Genomic DNA, 21,456 nt, shown 5'->3' with positions numbered 1-21,456 from the left:
TCCCGCCATCCTTCTTCAATATAATGACACACCTCCTAGTTCACCTAGTCGAAGAGATTAGAATTCTCGGTCCTGTGTTTCTACACAATATGTTCCCCTTCGAGAGGTTCATGGGAGTCTTAAAGAAATATGTTCGTAACCGTGCTAGGCCAGAAGGAAGCATCTCCAAGGGCTATGGAACAGAGGAGGTCATTGAGTTTTATGTGGACTTTCTTCCTGACCTTAAGCCGATTGGTGTTCCTGAATCTCGGTATGAGGGTAGGCTGACAGGAAAAGGCACACTAGGAAGGAAAGCAAAAGTATGTATGGACGGGCATTCTTTCTCTCAAGCACACTACACAGTTCTACACAATTCCACCGTGGTGGCTCCGTATATCGTGAGAGACAAGAATATTCTACGCTCCGAAAACCCGGGGAAGGCTGACTATTGGATTAAAGGGGAACACGAGAAGACTTTCGGAACTTGGTTGCAGACACATCTCATGAATGACGACACCGTTGGAGATCAGCTGTACTGTTTGGCCAGGCCACCATCTTCGACTATATGTACTTTCCAAGGGTATGAGATAAATGGAAATACATTTTACATGGTTGCCCAAGATAAAAAGAGCACCAACCAAAATAGTGGTGTCCGCTTTGATGCAACAGACGAGAATGGGCACTGTTTGGAAACATATTACGGGTACATAGAGGAGATATGGGAACTTGACTATGGACCTACTTTTAAGATCCCTTTGTTTCGGTGTAAATAGGTGAAGCTGACAGGAGGCAGGGTAGTTGTAGACCAAAAGTACGGCATGACAACAATGGATCTCAACAATCTTGTGTACATGGACGAACCATTTGTCCTAGCCAATGATGTCGCTCAGGTTTTCTATGTGAAGGACCTGTCTACAAAAACGAGAAAAAGAAATCAGCAAAAGAAGATATCGTCCGATGAGCCAAAACGCCACATAGTTCTTTCAGGGAAAAGAAACATCGTGGGAGTAGATGACAAGACAGACATGTCAGTAGATTATAATAAGTTTCATGAAATTCCGTCCTTCAAAGTGAAAACTGACCCAAGCATCCTACTGAATGATGAAGATTCTCCATGGCTACGGCCGAGAAGAAAACAGAAATAATAGATAAGAATATTGGTGCAATAATGTAATAATGTATTAAACCTTTTATGTAATGCATGTATGGAATGTACTAAACATTTTAGTTTTGAATTATTTATTCAATTTCAAACACTTTTCATTTTCATAGTTTTGTCAAATTCTCAAATATGCAAAAATAATTTTAATAAACCTTTGTAAGAGATGAATTCTCGTTCGAAACGCTGATACTTCGAGAGAGATTGTCCGTTTTGTACACGAAGTGCATCCATTTTTTGTCGTAGCCCTCTCAACTTTTTAACACATGTTATGTGGGTGAAATGATGATAGCACGCCAACTTTCAACATTTTCAGAGTTCATTTGTAGTGCTTTTCAATTTTAGGGTCAACTAGCTCAAAAAAAGTAAATGCACGAAAAATACCAAATGAAGTCAGAAATTGTTGAAATTTTGTGATGTGCCTTTGAATGGTGCATTTTGAACACACAAAAAGTATAGAGTTTAAATAAGTTCAAAAAAATGAAATCCCTTTCTAAGAGATGAGTTCTCGTTCGAAACCCTGATACTTCGAGAGAGATTGTCCGTTTTGTACACGAAGTGCATCCAGTTTTTGTCGTAGCCCTCTCAACATTTTAACACATGCTATGTGGGTGAAATGATGATAGCACGCCAACTTTCAACATTTTCAGAGTTCATTTGTAGTGCTTTTCAATTTTAGGGTCAACTAGCTCAAAAAAAATAAGTAAATGCACGAAAAATACCAAATGAAGTCAGAAATTGTTGAAATTTTGTGATGTGCCTTTGAATGGTGCATTTTGAACACACAAAAGGTATGGAGTTTAAATAAGTTCAAAAAAATGAAATCCCTTTGTAAGAGATGACTTCTCGTTCGAAACCGTGATACATCCTTTAATTGAAAATAACAAAATAGTTAATAGTTTGGATAGTCAAAATAACTAATTTTGAAAATAGAAAATAGTTATGAATTATTTATTCAATTTCAAACACTTTTCATTATCATAGTTTTTCCAAATTCTCAAATATGCAAAAAGAATTTTAATAAACATAGTTTTTAATTGAAAATAACAAAATAGTTAATAGTTTGGATAGTCAAAATAATTAATTTTGAAAATAGAAAATAGTTTTGAATTATTTATTCAATTTCAAACACTTTTCATTTTCATAGTTTTGTCAAATTCTCAAATATGCAAAAAGAATTTTAATAAACATAGTTTTTAATTGAAAATAACAAAATAGTTAATAGTTTGGATAGTCAAAATAATTAATTTTGAAAATAGAAAATAGTTTTGAATTATTTATTCAATTTCAAACACTTTTCATTATCATAGTTTTGTCAAATTCTCAAATATGCAAAAAGAATTTTAATAAACATAGTTTTTAATTGAAAATAACAAAATAGTTAATAGTTTGGATAGTCAAAATAATTAGTTTTGAAAATAGAAAATAGTTTTGAATTATTTATTCAATTTCAAACACTTTTCATTTTCATAGTTTTGTCAAATTCTCAAATATGCAAAAAGAATTTTAATAAACATAGTTTTTAATTGAAAATAACAAAATAGTTAATAGTTTGGATAGTCAAAATAATTAATTTTGAAAATAGAAAATAGTTTTGAATTATTTATTCAATTTCAAACACTTTTCATTTTCATAGTTTTGTCAAATTCTCAAATATGCAAAAAGAATTTTAATAAACATTGTTTTTAATTGAAAATAGCAAAATAGTTAATAGCTTATAAAAACAAAATAAATAAAGCGAAGAACAAAACAAAAATAATGGAAAAAAATTGAAACTATATGAGAATTTATAAAGAAAATTCAACCTAAATTCAAAGTGACCTCACTTTGAATTCAGGTTGAATTTTGTCCATAATTTCAAATATATTTTCAATTTTTAAATTTACAGTTTGTTTAATCCCGTAAGCCTGCTTTAGAGAGGAGCTCGACACGGTTGGGACAACGGGGCTTATAAACCAGTGGCGGCTCCTCTCGACAAGCGAGGTGGGACTAAACTTTGGAATGTCGCGAGCCCAAGCGTTTAGTCCCGGGTTGGGGCTCGAGCCGGGACTAAAGACACCCTTTAGTCCCGGCTCGAGCCCCGACCCGGGACTAAAGGCCCGTGCTTCCCGCCTTTTAGTCTGTCGAAAAAGGGTCTTTAGTCTCGGGTCGTGGCTCCACCCGGGACTAAAGGGTGTCTTTAGTCCCGGTTCGGGGCTCGAGCCGGGACTAAAGACACTCTTTAGTCCCGGGTGGAGCCACGACCCGAGACTAAAGCCCCTCGCCTGTCGCCTGCCGAAAAGGGGCCTTTAGTCCCGGGTCGGGGCTCGAGACGGGACTAAAGACACCCTTTAGTCCCGGCTCGAGCCCCGACCCGGGACTAAAGGCCTGTGCTTCCCGCCTTTTGGTCTGCCGAAAAAGGGTCTTTAGTCTCGGGTCGTGGCTCCACCCGGGACTAAAGGTGTCTTTTGTCCCGGTTCGAGCCCCGAACCGTGACTAAAGATCCTACTATATATACGGCCCCGACGAAAATCCAAATCCAAACGCCATTTCGTTCTCTTCTTCCTCTCGCTCGCCTCACCTTCCCGGCGCGGCACCGACGAACTGCCCGAGGCCGCCAGGCTGCCCGCCGTCGCCGTCGCCCTGTCGTCCTCCTCGCCGTCGCCCTGCCGTCCTCCTCGCCGACGGCGGACCACCTCCCCTCCAACTCCGGTAAGCCCTCCGCCCCCTCCTCCCCATGCCGAACCCGAAGGACGAGCCGCCGGCGGGGACGCCACCGCCGCCGTCGTGCCGGTGAGGAGGAGAAGTAGAAGAAGAGGAGGAGGAGAAGTAGAAGAAGAGGAGGAGGAGTAGAAGAAGAGGAGAAGAAAAGGAAGAAGAAGAGGACGAGAAGAAGATTTTTTTTGTCATTTAATTCCTATTGTTATTAGGTTTGTGCTAGATTATTAGGGTTAGTAATATTTAGAATTAGGTTAGGGTTACAAGAAAAAGAAAAATGAACAAAAATAAGAAAATAAGATTAGGAAAAAGGAAAATAAGAAGAGGAGGAGAAGAAAAGATGACGCCACCGCCGCCGTCGTGCCGGTGAGGAGGAGAAGTAGAAGAAGAGGAGGAGGAGAAGTAGAAGAAGATGAGAAGAAAAGGAAGAAGAAGAGGAGGAGAAGTAGATTTTTTTGTCATTTAATTCCTATTGTTATTAGGTTTGTGCTAGATTATTAGGGTTAGTAATATTTAGAATTAGGTTAGTGTTACAAGAACAAGAAAGATGAACAAAAATAAGAAAATAAGATTAGGAAAAAGGAAAATAAGAAGAGGAGGAGAAGAAAAGATGACGCCACCGCCGCCGTCGTGCCGGTGAGGAGGAGAAGTAGAAGAAGAGGGGGAGGAGAAGTAGAAGAAGAGGAGAAGAAAAGGAAGAAGAAGAGGAGGAGAAGAAGATTTTTTTTGTCATTTAATTCCTATTGTTATTAGGTTTGTGCTAGATTATTAGGGTTAGTAATATTTAGAATTAGGTTAGGGTTACAAGAAGAAGAAAGATGAATAAAAATAAGAAAATAAGATTAGGAAAATGGAAAATAAGAAGAGGAGGAGAAGAAAATAAGAAAAGGAGAATAAGATGAGGAGGAGAGGAGAAGAAGAGGAAAAATAGAAGAAGAGGAGAAGTAGAAGAAGAGAAGTTGAAGAAAAATAGGAGAAGAAGAAGCGGAGAAGAAAATAAGAAAGAAGAAGAAGAAGAAGAAGAAGAAGACATTTCTACGTATATAGATGCTTAATTAGTGTTTTTTAGATTATTGCTTAATTTTGCTATTGTATATGCTTAAGTGTTATTTGTAGAATACTTGGTGAATTTAGGGTTAGGTAGGTTAGTGTTAAATAGGTTATTTGTGTTATTTTTGTGTTATTTAAATTTGTGTTATTAGGGTTAGGTAGTTAGTGTTAATTAATATATATAGTTGAACTAGTTGATTTAATAAAACTACTTTATTTTACTATATATACAATTAGTTTATTTTTAGCAAGAAAAGTAATAGAACTAGTTTATTTTTTAGTTCATTTTACGATGCCTATGCCGCATCCTCGTCGTCGACTCGGCGGAGGACACCTGCTTGATCAGAGGGGCCATGTCTGGGACTGGGCTCCGCCCGGCTGGTATTGGGAGATGCTACCTTCTGGGGGCGTAGGTTGGTGAAGAGCCAGCCCGTTGTTGACCCGATCCTTGTTTGGTGGCGGTCGCGTGGGCTAGTGACGGTGCCGAGGCTTTCGGACACCGCGGAGGTGGTACATCACCGTGTCAGCGAGGAGGATGAGCACGTCTATCGCTACATGGTTGCGTTGGAGGGCAGGTTTGACCATACCTGGCAGGTTCTTGAGGGATCTCACTGGAGCTATGATCCTATGATGGTTCCTTCTCTTTGGGTGTCCACCGCCCGCGACGATACCCGTCGGGCGCTACGGTTCTAGCTGTATTAGTGATGCTATATGTATGATAGTATTCGAGGAGTATTAGTGATAATATTCGACGATGTACGGACACAAGAGATGATGTAGTTTTGCTTATAATTGAATGCATGCTAATTTGAATACTACTTTATTTTACGATTTGGTTTTGCTTATTGAATGCTCAAATTGGAAAAGTACTCCTACTTTGAATACTATGCAGAAATCTAGGAGTCCCGGGTGGAGCCACGACCCGGGACTAAAGTTGTTTTGGAACGGAGTTCCTGATAGAATAATTCTTTTTTGGTATAAAGTTCAACAAAGTCCTTTGACACTAGACAATGTGACATATAGAAGGGTAGATGAGATCAGGAAAAATAGGATCATTTTCTACACATCTAGGATGTCGCCATTTTGTTAAATCCTTAAAGGTTAAGAGAATCCGTTAGACATATTTTAGAGTTTACGTTCTAGCCAAGACCCGGGACTAAAGCTCCTCCTATATAAAAGGACACTTCGAAGTTTCCAACCCCTCTTATATAGTTTGTGAGTTTATTAGTTAATCAAATGTCCGTTTTTTGTAGAACTATGGATCCACATATCAGGAACCTCGAAGAGGAAGAACTTCTCGAAGATATAATCAAAGACGGCCCCGACGTTGAACCAGCTGAATCTCCGTCGTCATATCTAAACCCCTCCGGATATGGAATGGAGGTCGACCGACACAAAGATGAAGCCGATGGGGCAGGAGATAGGTCCAATGACGGAGAAGGTGATAGCTCCACTGATGGAGAAGCCGGTGGAGAAATAATAAAGTCCGGCGAGGTATACATATAAAGTTCGACAATCACTTGTAATATGTGAAAAATATTGGAGATAGCTCTATATTGTATACATATACATTCATTTGACGAATGTTTCTCCCTCTTAGGCCTCCACATCGAGCAAAGCTATGAAACGAGGCCCGACTAAAAAATTGGATGCACGGACGCATTACACCTTTGAGGTGATATTGCCTACGGGCGAACCTAAGCTTCCTAAGAATGATGCTGACACATTCAAGAAGCAATGTGGAGTTCTCGTTAGGGATCACGTCCCGATCAGCGTTCGGGAGTGGAACAAGCGCAAAGGGGCAGCCGATAGTGACTATGTCGCCGAAAGGTACAAAGATAATCTTTGGAATGATCTCATGTCACATTTGAACCTGCCAGAATGTGAGAATGAAGACGCCGCAGACAAACTGAGGGCCAAAGTCAAGCAGTGGACTCTGAAGAAGATGGCCGAACTGTTCCGTAGCTGGAAGAAGAAGCTATGGAAAAACTATCTGAAGACAAAGAAAGTGCCAGTATTCGAGGGGTATCTAGCCAAGCAGGCGAATCACTGGAAGGCATTTCAAGAGTACAAGGAGTCAGAAGATGCCAAGACATTATCAGAAAAGAACAATAAAAATGCCGACAAGAAGAAATATCACCACACGCTGGGGCCAGGGGGCTATGAGACTGCCATCCCAAAGTGGGATAAGAAAGAGCAAGATCTGCTAGCTAAAGGTATCATACCTGAACCACTCCGTGATGATTGGGAATTGAGAGCAAGAAATTGGTTCCTTGCGCATGGTGGTTCGTACGACGAAGAAACAGGGGACCTCATCTGCAATGACGGTCTTACGATACCCAGGGAGAATTGAAAAAAGATAGTGAAAGAAATTAAGGAGGGAAAAATACAGTTCACTTCAGATAGAGAGAAAGATTTGCTCACACTGGTCCTCGGCAATGACGAACATGGAGGACGAACGCGAGGCTTCGGTCCTTCTTACCCGTGGTGGCTTGGGTTTGCCAGAGACCAAGACACTTACAGAAGCCGAGCGAGAGCAAAGAAGCGACAACAGGATGAGGAGAATGACAAGTTCAACCAGTTGCTTGCGAGGATTAACGAGCAACAGAAGCAGATTGATTAGCTTAGAGGAGTAGCGCGCCAGGAAGATCCTGCACTCGATATTACCGGCGCCCCATCTAAGCGGAAAAGCAGCGTGGCTGAATCTGAGGCCCCGCCCGACGATGCACGAAGAATGATAGAAGGCGGTCCCGGCTACCCCGTGGATGGAATCAAGGAGTCAACATCATGTGAACTCCATCAGAAATTCAAGAACATATCCATGAAGGTGGCCGTCGACAAGCTTTACATTCTGGCCCTGATGCACGCTGGCATGGCCGTGAGATTCCAGCTGGCTTTGCTAAAGTCAGGGTGGATGAAATCATGGCGGGGTTTCATGATATGGAGCTCAACATAGCTGGACCCGAAGATGAGAGGACACTCGAAGAAGTACTGGGTGGAGTCATCCTATGGGACAAGAACTACATCAAGCTTCCAGGCTCGGCCCTAAGGACAACACCTCCTCCGAGTCGTCGCAGGTCACCTACACCTCCATCACCTCCAAGCCCTCCACATGACGACGGCCAGCACAACACGAGTCCATCTCGATCACCGCCGCCGGACATGGGTCGTCCGTCTCCGCTGCTGCCCGCTCCGGATACTAAGCCAAAGCGTGCCAGCAAGAACGCTCCGTCGATGATTTCTAAGCGACGGAGCTCCCCAAAGCGCAAACTGTCGCCCCTCCCAAAGGTACCTCATGCTAATCTTCCTATCATACCTTATGATCGTACCGCCGAGGAAAACGCCAGGATAGCAAAGGAACATTATGATGCGCAGATGAAAAAGAAGGAACCCGAGCCCCGCCCGGAATACACCGAGAAGCAAATAGCATATGCAAAATACTTCACGACCCTTCCATCACAGTATGACTTACACCATAAGCCTGATGACTATATACGCACATTGTAGAAGGAAGGGCAAAAGAGCAGATCACGTGCAAGTGCAAGTGGGAGCAAATCAAGTTCAACTACAAGCAAAAAAAGATCAGACGTTCCTCAGCTTGGACAACAGGCCAAACAGTCGATCCCACCCCTCAGCGTGTTACCCGAGAATGTTCCCCTCTGGTGCAGGGGCAAGATTTCGAATTAGCAAAGAAGTGGGCCGATGAATGGGGTATCCCGGTTGAAGACGTTCTGGCTTCCCAAGACGACAGGTTACCCAAGGCTGTGGTAGCCCCTAAGCCACAGTTTGTCATGGGAGCGCCTTTGGTCAGCAAAGATGATCTCCCAACAAATATGCGTTACTTGCATACATGGTACTTAAGTGAATCAAAGAATGGGAGAACGATGATCGTGGCGAGTGTCCCACGGGAGTACTACGGCCGCCCCGAAGAAATCCATATCGACTTTGATGAACTCTTCCAGATGTACAATGCTGACGCCCTCGACAAATCGCTTATGAGTTGCTATTGTCTGTAAGTTTTTCAATTCCTTGTCTACATATAACTTGTTTAGTTATTTCAATTCATTGTCTACATATAACTTGTACTCTATTATGCAGAATGAAGATTCTGGAATGTAAAAGTAGGAACATCCTAAATATTGGGTTTATTGACCCAGATAAAATAAATATAGCGACGCTAACTGATAAACCCAAGGAGATGGAGGAAAACCTTCTAAGGTTTCTAACAGATCAAAATTTCTGTGACCATATACTGTTTCCATACAACTTCAAGTGAGGGTCTTTACTCTGTTGTGTCCATTCACTTATAAGTGTAATTGATAAGTTACTGACACACACACACACATATACACATGTGCAGCTTCCATTGGATTCTGTTGGACATCCAAATTGATAAGGGAAGAGTTGATGCCTTCGACCCATTATCGAGACCATTGGAACGGTTCCAAAGCCTGCAGGACATGCTCCAAGGGTAATTTCAATCATTCTTGCGCTCTATCGGTCTCTTTCGATGATTTTCTGATATATCAATTAATGAAAAACTTAGCAAATCATTTTCCTTGTCGGGCAGGGTTTGAAAGCGGTTCAAGTGCGTGACTCCCGGTATCGAGCCTGAGAAGCTGACCTTTAGAGCGGCTCAGGTAAGTAGTAGTATGATATACTTCTATTTTTCAATACATTTATGATCCTAGATTATTATTTTGATTATATATATTCTATTCTCGCAAAGTGCGACCAGCAGCCACGGGGGACGCATCTATGCGGATACTATGTTTGGGAGACCATTTGCACGTTTACCTCTGAGCACAAGGATCACAGATACGACGTAAGCAATGAACATTCACACCTCTATTTTTACCCGTCATTCTTTGTTATCATGATTGATATTCATATTCATCTCCTCTTCTTATATAGTACACGGCCATGAGGGAGAAGTCTCTACCAGAGCAACGCGCGATTGCTGTTGCAGAGGAGCTTGCGACCTTTCTGAGGACGGAAGCTATAGACGACAAAGGACGATTTAGTGTAGCTAGGGGCCATTACTGATGTTGGTCCATGTAATCGAATAGACGGGCTCTAGTCCCGATAATTCAGATCTCCATATAATTGTAAATATATGCTCGCTTGTAAGATAAGTTAATCTTATTTATATATATATATGCATAAACATGTATATTTAGAATTATATGAAAACTAATTCCCGAACATCAAACGAGGCATCACGTTAATCTCCCGAACACCTAAACCCTAAAACCCTAAAATAAACAAAATCTACAGAAACTCTTTAGTCCCGGTCCGTGTTAAGACCTGGGACTAAAGGGCCTGCCCCTGAGGACGCTCCGAGGCGCCCACGTGAAGCACCTTTGGTCCCGGCTTGGAACAGGGTCGGGACTAAAGGTTAGACCTTTAGTCCCGCCCCTTTGGTCCCGTTTGGTGAATCGGGACTAAAGCCCCTTACGGGCCGGGACTATAGGCCCCGTCCCCACTAGTGCTAGTTGTCCCGCAGCCGCTCCCGCTCGCTGTCCCAACGCCGGTCGCGAACACGCTGCCGATCCCGCCAACGAGGGAGGAACCGTGCGGCCGCATAAGCCCGACACGACGTACGGGCACAACCGGCGGCACGACGGACAGCGGCACATCTCTTTGCCCGAGCGGCGGCTCAAACGATGTTATCCGTAGCCCTACTAAATCTAGCGGTGGCGGCCGCCGCACACCAGTTTGTTGGCCTGACGCCATTGATGGAAGAGACGGAGAGAGGAGATGAACGGAACTGGAACAGATGGGAGTACTTAAGGAGAAAACTTGGCGCAATGTTTTCGAAAGGTTGGCGCCATGTTTGGAAACTAAGAAGGAATTAGCGCCATGCCTTCTAGTTTTGCTCAGATTTGGAAGATGAGCACCATGTTTTGGAGGGACAGCCATATCTGTTGAACGCGCATGCATGCATCACTACAGGAAAAAAACAGTTTTACCGTGTGGTAAGCCATAAGCCGAGTGTTTTTTCTCGGGCACTCGGTTTATCGACATATAAGCCGTGTTCCCTATAGAAAACACCCGGTAACAACAAAGCATTAGGCTTATGCTATCCTATAAGCCGAGTGATCCGAAAAAGCTCTCGGCTTATAGGCGATACACAGTATCTACGCAAAACACACTCGGCTTATAGGCGATACACAGTATCTACGCAAAACACACTCGGCTTCTAGCGCACCACCCGGTAAAAATACCTGCCACGTGTCTCCAACAGAAGCGGCTGGCGGCGCAGTCACGCCGTAAGCTGTAACCCGTGTGACCTGTGGGCCTGGACGTCTGTTCACTTGCCAGAATTAATATCAATTAAATGCTGATTGGAGAGAAGGAGCAGATCACGTAGTCAATGGATAGCCACCTTGGTCGTGCTGCGTTTCGTAAGAGGCCTAACACACCAGAACAGAGGGAGTAGTTAATTAACGGAATAAGAGCTCATAGAGCACTACACTATTTAAAACAAAGGGACAATTTCTTTTTTGGAGAATATTACACCAACCGTTTCTAATGTGGCCCAGGCGATTGCTACTCAAAATTCAATCATATTTCTCCCACGCAGAATATACAAAAGAAATCTTCATCATGGAAAATCCAATTGTTCCATCTCGACAGGAGATGACCTTATTTACATAGGGCTACAGCTGGTTAAGAGTGTGAGCGAGTACAACAGAAATTAACTACTTGATACTACATAATCCATAACAAGTGGCATCGGTCTCTAATAATTCAAACTTTACTTTCGGTGGACAAGCACCTTCACAGATTGAGATCTAGTTAACTTTCCGGTGCATATCCATCTCCATCCTTGCTGGCCGGCTGCAATTTTTCCCCGATCCAATTAAGTTCTCTACCAAGAATATACCCTCCTTTTGGTTTCTTCGTGTCTAAGCATATCGCTGCGTGGCTATTTCGCCACATCGAGATAGAAGAGGAGGAAGAGCAGCATATTCCACCAGGCTTGTAAGAGAATAAAGGCACCTGCATATGGAATGCAGCAGCAAAGGCCATTTTATTTTCCATATCCTTTTTGATATATGCCTAGTAATGCAGTCATATGTTTCCACGTGCTTTCTATTTCCTGGCAGGTGGCTCATATGTTTCTGACGTCAAATTTGTTTATTTTCTTGGAGTTTGGTGACGTCATTTCACACTTGGAATTTAAGATGAGTTAGTTGAAGTGTTTAATAAACAAAATCGGAGGGATGGACAGAGTTAATTAATTAAAGTGTTAAGTAAACTAAAAGTAAGGCATGACCCAGAATATCAATGTCCAGAATAAAGTGTTAAGTAAACTAAAAGTAAGGCATGACCCAGAATATTAAAGTGTTAGTTGTCTTAAAGACTTGGACACGGTCCAGGTCAATGGTCTTGCATGAAAAAGCTTGTTCAAATTAACAACTGAAGTGTGGACGCATAAATTTTCGGTCGGTCTCTAGCATTCCACGACTCATGACCCAGTCCAATGTTCATGAACTCATTGATTATTCCGAGAACAAAAATATTCTCCTGAAGAACACAATGAGGCATGAATCAGGGCAATGAACCCCAAGCAGATAGGCCACGCAGTCCATCATGCGTTGGACAAATGTTTGGTACCACGCATCTTCAGTATCTGGACCGTGCTTGGCTTGCCTTGAAAATTCCGGCCAAAGAATCTTTGTTCACAGTGAACCTTGTTAGTCTGTCTGCTTGGCAAGTACGGAGTATTTGATAGAACCAAATTCTACCTGCCTTGGTAAAGTTGTGTTCCAAGGTGAATGAACATGAAGGGAGAGAGAGCATGGATCACAGTCGTTCTTGCCGGCCATGAGGCACCGTGCCACGCATTTCCAAACCCTAACAGTACCGCCCGTTGATGCTGCCGCGGCGCGGCACCGCCCGCCGCGATGCGTCGCGCTCGCCGGCCACGATAACACCACCGTCACTGTACTCAATCCGAGACTGAGGACCGAAGACGCGGCGTGCCTTCGCCCGGTGAAGAGAAGACACGCTTCAGGAGCCACTTTCCCTTTGGCTTTGCACACACTTCGCGTCCAGCACGAGCTGGTCATCTCCGCACCCGGAGCATATATACCCCCACCCCCACCACCACCAGCACCAACTCCTCGGTGCAGCTCCAATCCAGTCTAGTGGTCGTAGTTAGTCTAGTGCAAGTGCAAAGTGCAAACAAAGAAAAAAGAAAGAGGCAGCCAGCAACAATGTGCTTCGAGTTCAGCTCCTGTTTCGGCGGCGGCAGAAAGGACGACTACGGCGGCGAGCGGTCCAACCACAGCGGCTGCGGCGGCCTTCACCGCGCGCGTAGGGGGTACCGCAAGAACGGGAACGGCTACAACGCGGCCGCTGACGACCACAAGCCGGCGACGGCCTACGACCACCAGCGGGCTCTTGACGAGGAGGGGCGCAAGGCACACCACGACGGCGCGCGGAAACCTGACCACACCGCGGTGGTTTCCGGGGTTGGTGGCCACGGCTATTACCCCTCATACGCGCCAGACAAGGCCCAGGAGAAGCCAAAGCTTGCTGCGTCGCAAAACAAGGCCAGCGACGACGCCAGCTACGCCGACAACACCGCGCGTCTCCACCAATCTGCCGCTGATCATAGGGAGCACGCCGCCATGGATTACCACAACCACTACCCATCCACTACTACCACTCTCGTCAGGTACTAGATAGTAGTTGTTAGGAATAGGAATAGCTAGCATGGCAGTTTATCAATCCAAAACACTACTGTCTCTGCTTCTGTTCTGTTAGGTAACTCTGCTTTTCTACTCTCTTTTTCCTTTTTCTCTGGGTATTGATCAGATGAAACTGAGAAGGCACCTGGAATAGAGGCGTGTGGATTATGATCAGAGCCTCCATGTATTTGGCCATGGATGTGCGGTACAAGTTCCAGATCCAGAAAACTTTTACCAGTCTCTTTCTGTAGTTGCTAGCCTGTAATTTTGCTGTGGCTTCTTTCTTCTTGTATCATATAATCTATTGGAAGGAGGAATTGCTGAGATCTCAGATGATTCCCCATTTCTACCATTGCTATGTGCTTCTCTATCTTTTGTTTCGCAGTCTTTTCTTCAGTCTTTCATGAATATTTATTCATTCTGGTTGTTCTCTTCTCTTGTCCATTCTGAAGCGCTGAAGAACGTAATGTCTGGCAAGAGCAGCCAACATCTTTATTTCGTTTGTTGGCACCTTATCTAGTGCTTGGAATAGCCCAGCACAATTTGTACTAAGCCTGAACCATGATACTTGCTCAACATATCACCAAGTCAAAAATAGGTATATTGATATTTTTCAGAGAAAGGATCTAGAATTGGGTACAAACTCCCGAGTATGAATTTGTATGACGATTTGCTTTTTTTTTCTCTGTTTCTAACAAGCGGCACTTGTGTTTCTGAAACCATAATTGCTTTTTTTTTTTGCTGGAGGTTAAAATATTTTTTGAACGATATGAGTTGTCTATGACGTCACACAGTATAGTGTGAAAAAGATCAATCGGGCGAAATATTTTCGAACGCAATCTAGTTTGTAAATTTTTTGCACCTAGAGATCAAATTTGTCAATTTTGCCTGCTGCTTTTTTTTAGAAAAGGAGGTTAAACTCCCGGCCTCTGCATCAATCGATGCATGCAGCCATTTTATTAATTATTCCACAAAGGTCTAACAAGAAGAGTATACATCAATCCATCCAAAGCCACCACTCACACCTACAAACTCGATAATGTGGAGTGCTCAGTATACATCAATCCACCCAAAGCCACCACTCACACCTACAAACTCGATAATGTGGAGTGCTCTCACTTCACATATCTAAGACCGGTATTGTTTTCAATCCATCCACATAACGTATCGGTAACAACAGCCGGTATAGCACCTTTTGCCTGCTGCCTACGCGCCAGACAAGGCCCATGAGAAGCCGAAGCTTTCTGCGTCGCAAAACAAGGCCATGGAAGACGCCAGCTACACCGACAACACGGCGCGTCTCCACCAAGCTACCGCTGATCATAGGGAGCACACCGCCATGGATTACCACCACCACTACCCATCCACTACTACCACTCTCGTCAGGTACTAGATAGTTGTTAGGATTAGCAAGCATGGCAGTTTATCAGTCCTAAACACCACTGCCTCTGCTTCCGTTCTATTAGGTATCTCTTTCTTTCCTACTCTGTTTTTTCCTTTCTCTTCAGCTTTTGATCAGCCTTCTCATCTGATGCAACTGAAAAGACACCTGGAATAGTTGCGTGGATTTTGATCAGAGCCTCCATGTATTTGTCCATGGATGTGCGGCACATGTTTCAGCTCCAGGAAGCTTTTATCAATCTCTTTCTGTAGGTGCTCGCCTGTAATTTTGCTGTGGCTTCTTTTTTATCATGAGTCTAGACTGTTAAACATCTCTCTGCGACAACCAAAAGTAGCTACCACAGATGACGAAACGGGATAAAGGGTTTAGGTCAACTAGCTCTATTACACATTATTCGTTCGAGAGCCACATAAGGAAGGACACAAATGATACCAAGACATCTTCCTAGTTCCTAGTGGCATCAGGGCTGCCAAGCTATTCTAAGCAATTCCCCTCTTTGATGGTCCAAAAGATTTCAGTTGTGGCTTCTTTTTTCTTGTATCATATAATCAACTGGAAGAAAGTATTTCTGAGATCTCAGATGATTCCCCGTTTCTACCCTTGCTATGTACATCTGTGTTGCTTCGCTGTCTTTTTTTCAGTCTTTCATGAATATCTATTCATTCTTGTTGTCCTCATCTCACGGCCATTCTGAAGCGCTGAAAACCGCAATGTCTCGCAAGAGCAGCCAAAATATTTATTTCGTTTGTTCGCACCTTTATATACTGCTTGGATTAGCCCGCCACAATTCTTACTAAGCCTAAACCATCATACTACTTGCCAGGGACGGATTCGGAGGGGGAGGGGGGGGGGGGGGGGGGGACGAGGGAGGGGTGCCCCCCCCCCCCCCCCAAAGATCGTGTCGCGATGGGTTATGCGGTGATCTTTTTTGTGTGCGCACTTGTCCGTAGCTTGCTTTGCCCCCTATCTCTCTTGGGCCTTTGTTAGTAACGTGAAGAATCAGCCCATCTGCTCATGTATAGTCCATTGGCTACAGGCACAAAATACACAAACTGCCCAGCCTAATCCACGAACAGGCCATATCCATGAATACCTTAGTTAGTTGCAGAACGGAGCCATGATTACGTAGTACGATACACACATATTGTCGCCTCGTTTCCAAACCGTCGCTGCGATCGAGACGGATGCCTATTTCGATCGGATCTCTCATCTCTCCATCGCGCAGCTATAGAGTAGCATAGAAGGGAAGCGGACGCCGCCACGCGGGAAGGCTGGTGTTGAACTGTTGATGCACGGAGATGATGCCGTTTGCCAGCAGATCGGGCACACCGATGAGCAGCAAGCCAGCAACAACATAAGGGGAGAAGGTAGTTGATTTTCACATTAGATTAGTTCGCGCCTTTAGAAAGTACTACAGACTATAATCACACAGACTATAGTCATTAAGAACAACTGAGGTAGGTTCAAACAAGGGGATGAGGTAGTTGATTTTCACATTCCCATTTATTTACTTCTGCTTATGTAAACATCAAGAAGAAGAACAAGAGCAAAATTAATTCATATTTTTTTCAAACCAGTAGGTTCAAACTCTCAGCCATCAAAACCAAAGACGGATTCATGGGGTCAAAGGGGTGCCAGTCTCCCTATAACACTCTTCTTTATTTGCTTCCACATCGCATGCTTTTCCCAGTTATGGTTTTGGGACTGAGTTAAATCAGTGAGGTCCATCTCGCCGATTCCAAAAATAATAATGAGATAAGGTAATGTATTATATACCCATGTTACATTACTACAAATTATTATTTCATGAAATCATCTTGTGTTTCTAGCGTTGTGAGTTTATTTTGTCATTTATCAATTTTATTTATGTTTTGATCATGTGATTGCAATGAGTAAAGAAGAAAGGGCATGTTTGCACCATGACATCTCCATTAGACCATACCCTAAGATTTTTTTTACAACATAGCCGTTGCTCATGAGACTTAGTGTAAAACCTTGCCCCCCTCATGAACAAATCCTGGCTCCGTTCCTGATCGCGCCTAAAAGAAATGAAAAAGAAAATACAAAAGAAACTAATACCGACACCGGCGGATCGACAAAGAACGCAAAAGACTCACGACCGCTGCGTCCACCAAGAGTATCCCGCCAAGCTCCAGGACTCCCAAGGATTTTCTCCGGTACGCGATGAGGCGCGAGGAAGGGTAGCCCCGACGCCGTCTAGGAAGGTTCGGCGACGCCCAAATGTAGAAGTTAATCATGTTGTTCCTGTAGAATTAGAAAAGAAAGTCAAACCGAGTCCTAGTAGTATTAGGATATCTAGTCCTAGTCTATTTTCATAGTCCCTTGTGGACGTGTATAAAAGGGACCCTAGGGGTATTGCTTATAACACCAGAAAAACGAAAAGCAATACAAAGTTCGACAGGCTCGACACGAGCCTGTGGCCATACATCGATTTAGCGCGTTCGAGCTAGCTTCGGGTCGCGTACGTTATATGCAGAAACCATCAAGCTGCTAGCTTGCTTGCTTGTTTGCTTTGCTAATCCATCATGCTGCTAGCTTGCTTGCTTGTTAGCTTTGCTACACATACACGTCATAGCGCTGGGAGTTATCTAGCGATCCAAAGCCAACAATTGATATCTAGAGCCTCGACGATCTACGATCTACGATGACGGACAGCGACGCTGAATCGATCATGTCCGGCAACGACGGTGCCAAGGCGAACAAGAACGGCGACAAGGTGAAGAAGTGCGGCAAGTCAGCAACCAGTGGTGGGGGAACGGGCGGCACCAACGTCCAGGTGCATCGCAACATCCCCATCCAGTACCCGATGCTCACCGACGTCAACTACGGCGTGTGGGCGGTGAAGATGAAGATTATTTTCCGATCCCTTCGAGTGTGGGAGGCCATCACGGACGACGACGTCGACGAGGAGCGCGACGAAGGTGCCATGGCCGCCATAGCCCAGTCTGTGCCGGATTCCGTGCTGATGACATTCGCGGAGTTCGAGACGGCAAGAGAGGCGCGGAACGCACTCAAGGAGATGAGGATCGGAGAAGATCGCGTCACCAAGGCTCGGGCACAAGTGCTGAAGCGCCAATTTCACAAGTTGCAGATGGAGCAAACTGAATCGGTGAACGACTATGCCATGCATCTTACTACTTTGGTGGGAGAGATCCGCGCGCTTGGTGCAAAGCACGAGGAGACCGAGATAATGGAGAAGTTTTTCAGTTCAGTGACTGATAAATTCACATACTTCATCGGCACGCTCAAGCAGCTTTAGGACATCGATGATATGACCATAACGGAGGTGATCGGACGCTTGCGGACATGGGAAGAGAATGCCCGTGGCTGTCGGAAAGGGAAAGGAGGAGGTCGCGACCAACTCATATACTTGCGCGCAGATTGGGAGGCCCCAAGTAGCAAAGGAAGGCGTGAGGGGGCGAAGGCTCAAGCAACACGAAGGGTGATGGACAAACCGGAAAAGGCAAAGGATAAGGCAAACCACAAGGTCGTGGTAAGGCGGGCCAATCTAAAGAGCAGAAGCCACGGAACTTGGACTTGTCTGAGTTCAAGTGCTATAACTGCAATAAGATGGGTCACTTTTTGAAGGATTGTGAATTTGGAACTTGGAACTTGGACTTGTCCGAGTTCAAGTGCTATAACTGCAACAAGCGGGAGATCAAGGCAAATTTGGCAAAGCAGGAAGGCGAAGGTCCAGGTCTTCTGATGGCCGAAGTTTGTGATCTCGCTAAAACGGTGGTTGTGAAACCAAGCCGGAAGGTGCTACTTCATGAGAAGAAAGTGACACCGAAGTTATCCGGTGATCACAACGTGTCGTGGTATCTCGACACAGGTGCCAGTAACCACATGACGGGGTGCAAGGAGAAATTCCTCGAGCTGGAATACGATGTTGAAGGCTCAGTCAAGTTCGGTGATGGTTCAGCTGTGTGGATTTGCAGGCAAGGATCTGTCCTGGTCGAGGGTCTGACAGGCGAACATCGCATACTCACTGAAGTGTACTGCATCCCACAGCTTCGCAACAACATCATCTCTATTGGGAAGCTTGACCAGAATGGATGCAAGGTGAATATCGAGAACGGAGTGATGATGATCTTCGACAACCTCCGAAACGTGCTAGCTCATGTTAATCACACACGGAATAGGCTCTATATCCTCAACCTTGATCAATCTCAACCGGAGTGTTGGCTTGCCAAGAATGATGATGATTCGTGGTTATGGCATGCTAGATTTGGACACGTTAACTTCTACGCCTTGAAGAAGATGTCAAAGATGGAGATGGTATCCGGGATGCCAGTTATCGACCATGTTGATCGAGTATGTGACGGGTGCTTGGTTGTAAAACAACACCGTAGGCCGTTCCCTGCTCAGTCTACCAATCGTGCAAGTGATGCACTCGAGCTGCTCCATGGTGATCTATGTGGCCCTATCACCCCGGCAACTCACGCGGGAAAGAAGTATTTGTTCCTTGTGGTAGACGACTACTCGAGATATATGTGGGTCGTTCTCCTACGATCTAAAGATGAGGCGTTTGAAGCGTTCAAGAAGCTGATGGCTGCAACGGAGATGGAACACAAGCTGAAGGTCCGCGCTCTACGGACAGATCGCGGCGGAGAGTTTACGTCGAACGAGTTCAACGACTACTACGAGAAGATAGGCATAAAAAGGTTCCTCACGGCACCTTACATGCCACAACAGAACGGGGTCGTTGAAAGGCACAATCGAACCGTCGTTCACATGGCAAGGAGTTTACTCAAGAGCAAGAAACTCCCAGGGACTTTTTGGGTAGAAGCTGTCTCGACGGCGGTATATCTTCTCAACCGGGCTCCAACGAAGGCGGTGATCGGCAAGACTTTGTATGAAGCAATTTACGGACGTAAGCCGAATGTGTCTCATCTACGGACGCTCGGGTGCACATGTGAAGACGGCGGAGCCACATCTCTCAAAGCTTGCTGATCGTAGCACCAAGATGGTGTTCATCGGATACGAGAGGAGTTCCGGCACCAAGGCAAACCGCTTATACGATCCACAAACCAAGCGTCTACGGATTTCACGCGACGTATTGTTTGAAGAAAACAAAGCGTGGAATTGGAGCGCAGCAGTCAACGATGCTCCAAACGGTAACATATTCACAGTTGAATTTCCAACTGACGATGATGCAGGAGAGAACGTTCATGTGGTTGGCAAGACGCCCAACCAAGGTGACCACCATGGTAGTGATCATCATGGTGCCGACACCAACGACGACACGCATAGGTTGCAAGGAGATAGCGACAACGACGCACACGACACGGGTGGAGATCTCGACGACAACATCGACAACGAGGCGCATAGTGACGACGACAATCAAGATGATGGTCACGGTCACGACGAATACGCCGACGACGCGGATGTCGATGACACGCCCGGGACTCAGCCATCTCCCTCAAGTGCATCAACATCGACACAATTTGTGTCACCTCCTTCGCGAGCCACAACGGACACCTCAGGGCCTTGTCGCTACAAGACCCTCAAGAAAGTCTACAAGTACACAAAGCCAGTTACACTCGAGTACTCCGGACTATGTATGTTCGGAGTTGAGGAGCCGACGAACTTCGTAGAGGCGAGCAAAAGTCCTAGATGGACGCACGCCATGGATGAGGAGATGAAGGCGATTGAGAGCAATGGCACGTGAACTTTGATAACCCGACCTCTGAACCAAAAGGCGATTGGTTTGAAGTGGGTTTACAAGTTAAAGAAGGACACCGAGGGTGCCATTGTGAAGTACAAGGCAAGACTCGTTGCAAACGGCTACGTACAATCTCAAGGAGTTGACTATTATGAGGTGTTTGCACCGGTTGCTCGACTCGAGACAGTGAGAGTGCTCCTAGCTTTGGCAGCACAAGCGGATTGGAAGTTTCATCATATGGATGTTAAATTCGCTTTCCTCAACGGCAATCTCATAGAAGAAGTGTACGTAGAACAACCCCTCGGCTACGATAAGAAAGGCGAAGAAAGGAATGTTTACAAGCTCAAGAAGGCACTTTACGGGTTGAAGCAAGCGCCAAGAGCTTGGAACTCAAAGTTAAACCGAAGTTTGGTCTCGCTCGGGTTCAAAAGATGTCCCCTCGAGCACGCAGCCTATACAAAGAACTCCAAAGGCTCAAACCTGCTAGTTGGAGTTTATGTCGATGATCTGATTATCACCGGAGATAGCATACAAGAAATTGAACGTTTCAAGGCGCAAATGAAGAACAAGTTTAGCATGAGTGATCTGGGATTACTCAGCTATTACTTGGGCATCGAAGTGAAGCAAAGCTCCGGAGAGATTTCCCTTTGTCAATCGACCTACGCGGTCAAGTTATTGGACAAGTGTGGCATGTCAAATTGCTACGAGACACAAGTTTCAATGGACCAACGTCACAAGTTGAGCAAGGGTAGCTCAAATCCGCCGGTGGACACCACAATGT

The 21,456-nt window shown here is 44.8% G+C and overlaps 1 protein-coding gene across 1 annotated transcript; it reads left to right on the top strand.

The window, feature by feature from the left end:
• The first annotated feature begins 13,027 nt into the window (after positions 1 to 13,027).
• LOC123439285 lies at positions 13,028 to 13,939 on the top strand. The gene is made up of 2 exons (XM_045116018.1): positions 13,028 to 13,574; positions 13,715 to 13,939. The coding sequence occupies exons 1-2, from the start codon at positions 13,111 to 13,113 to the stop codon at positions 13,716 to 13,718; spliced, it is 468 nt and encodes a 155-aa protein (XP_044971953.1). The 5' UTR covers positions 13,028 to 13,110; the 3' UTR covers positions 13,719 to 13,939.
• Positions 13,940 to 21,456: the final 7,517 nt, after the last annotated feature.

Source organism: Hordeum vulgare, chromosome 3H (genome assembly GCF_904849725.1).
Source record: "Hordeum vulgare subsp. vulgare chromosome 3H, MorexV3_pseudomolecules_assembly, whole genome shotgun sequence".
NCBI classification, from domain to species: Eukaryota; Viridiplantae; Streptophyta; class Magnoliopsida; order Poales; family Poaceae; genus Hordeum; species Hordeum vulgare.
Note: the sequence above shows the minus strand (reverse complement) of the source record. Positions and strands in the feature narration are given on the sequence as shown.

Bases quoted from the DNA above. Each gene is read 5' to 3' on its own strand.
- LOC123439285 (XM_045116018.1), top strand. From the start codon at position 13,111: ATGTGCTTCGAGTTCAGCTCCTGTTTCGGCGGCGGCAGAAAGGACGAC.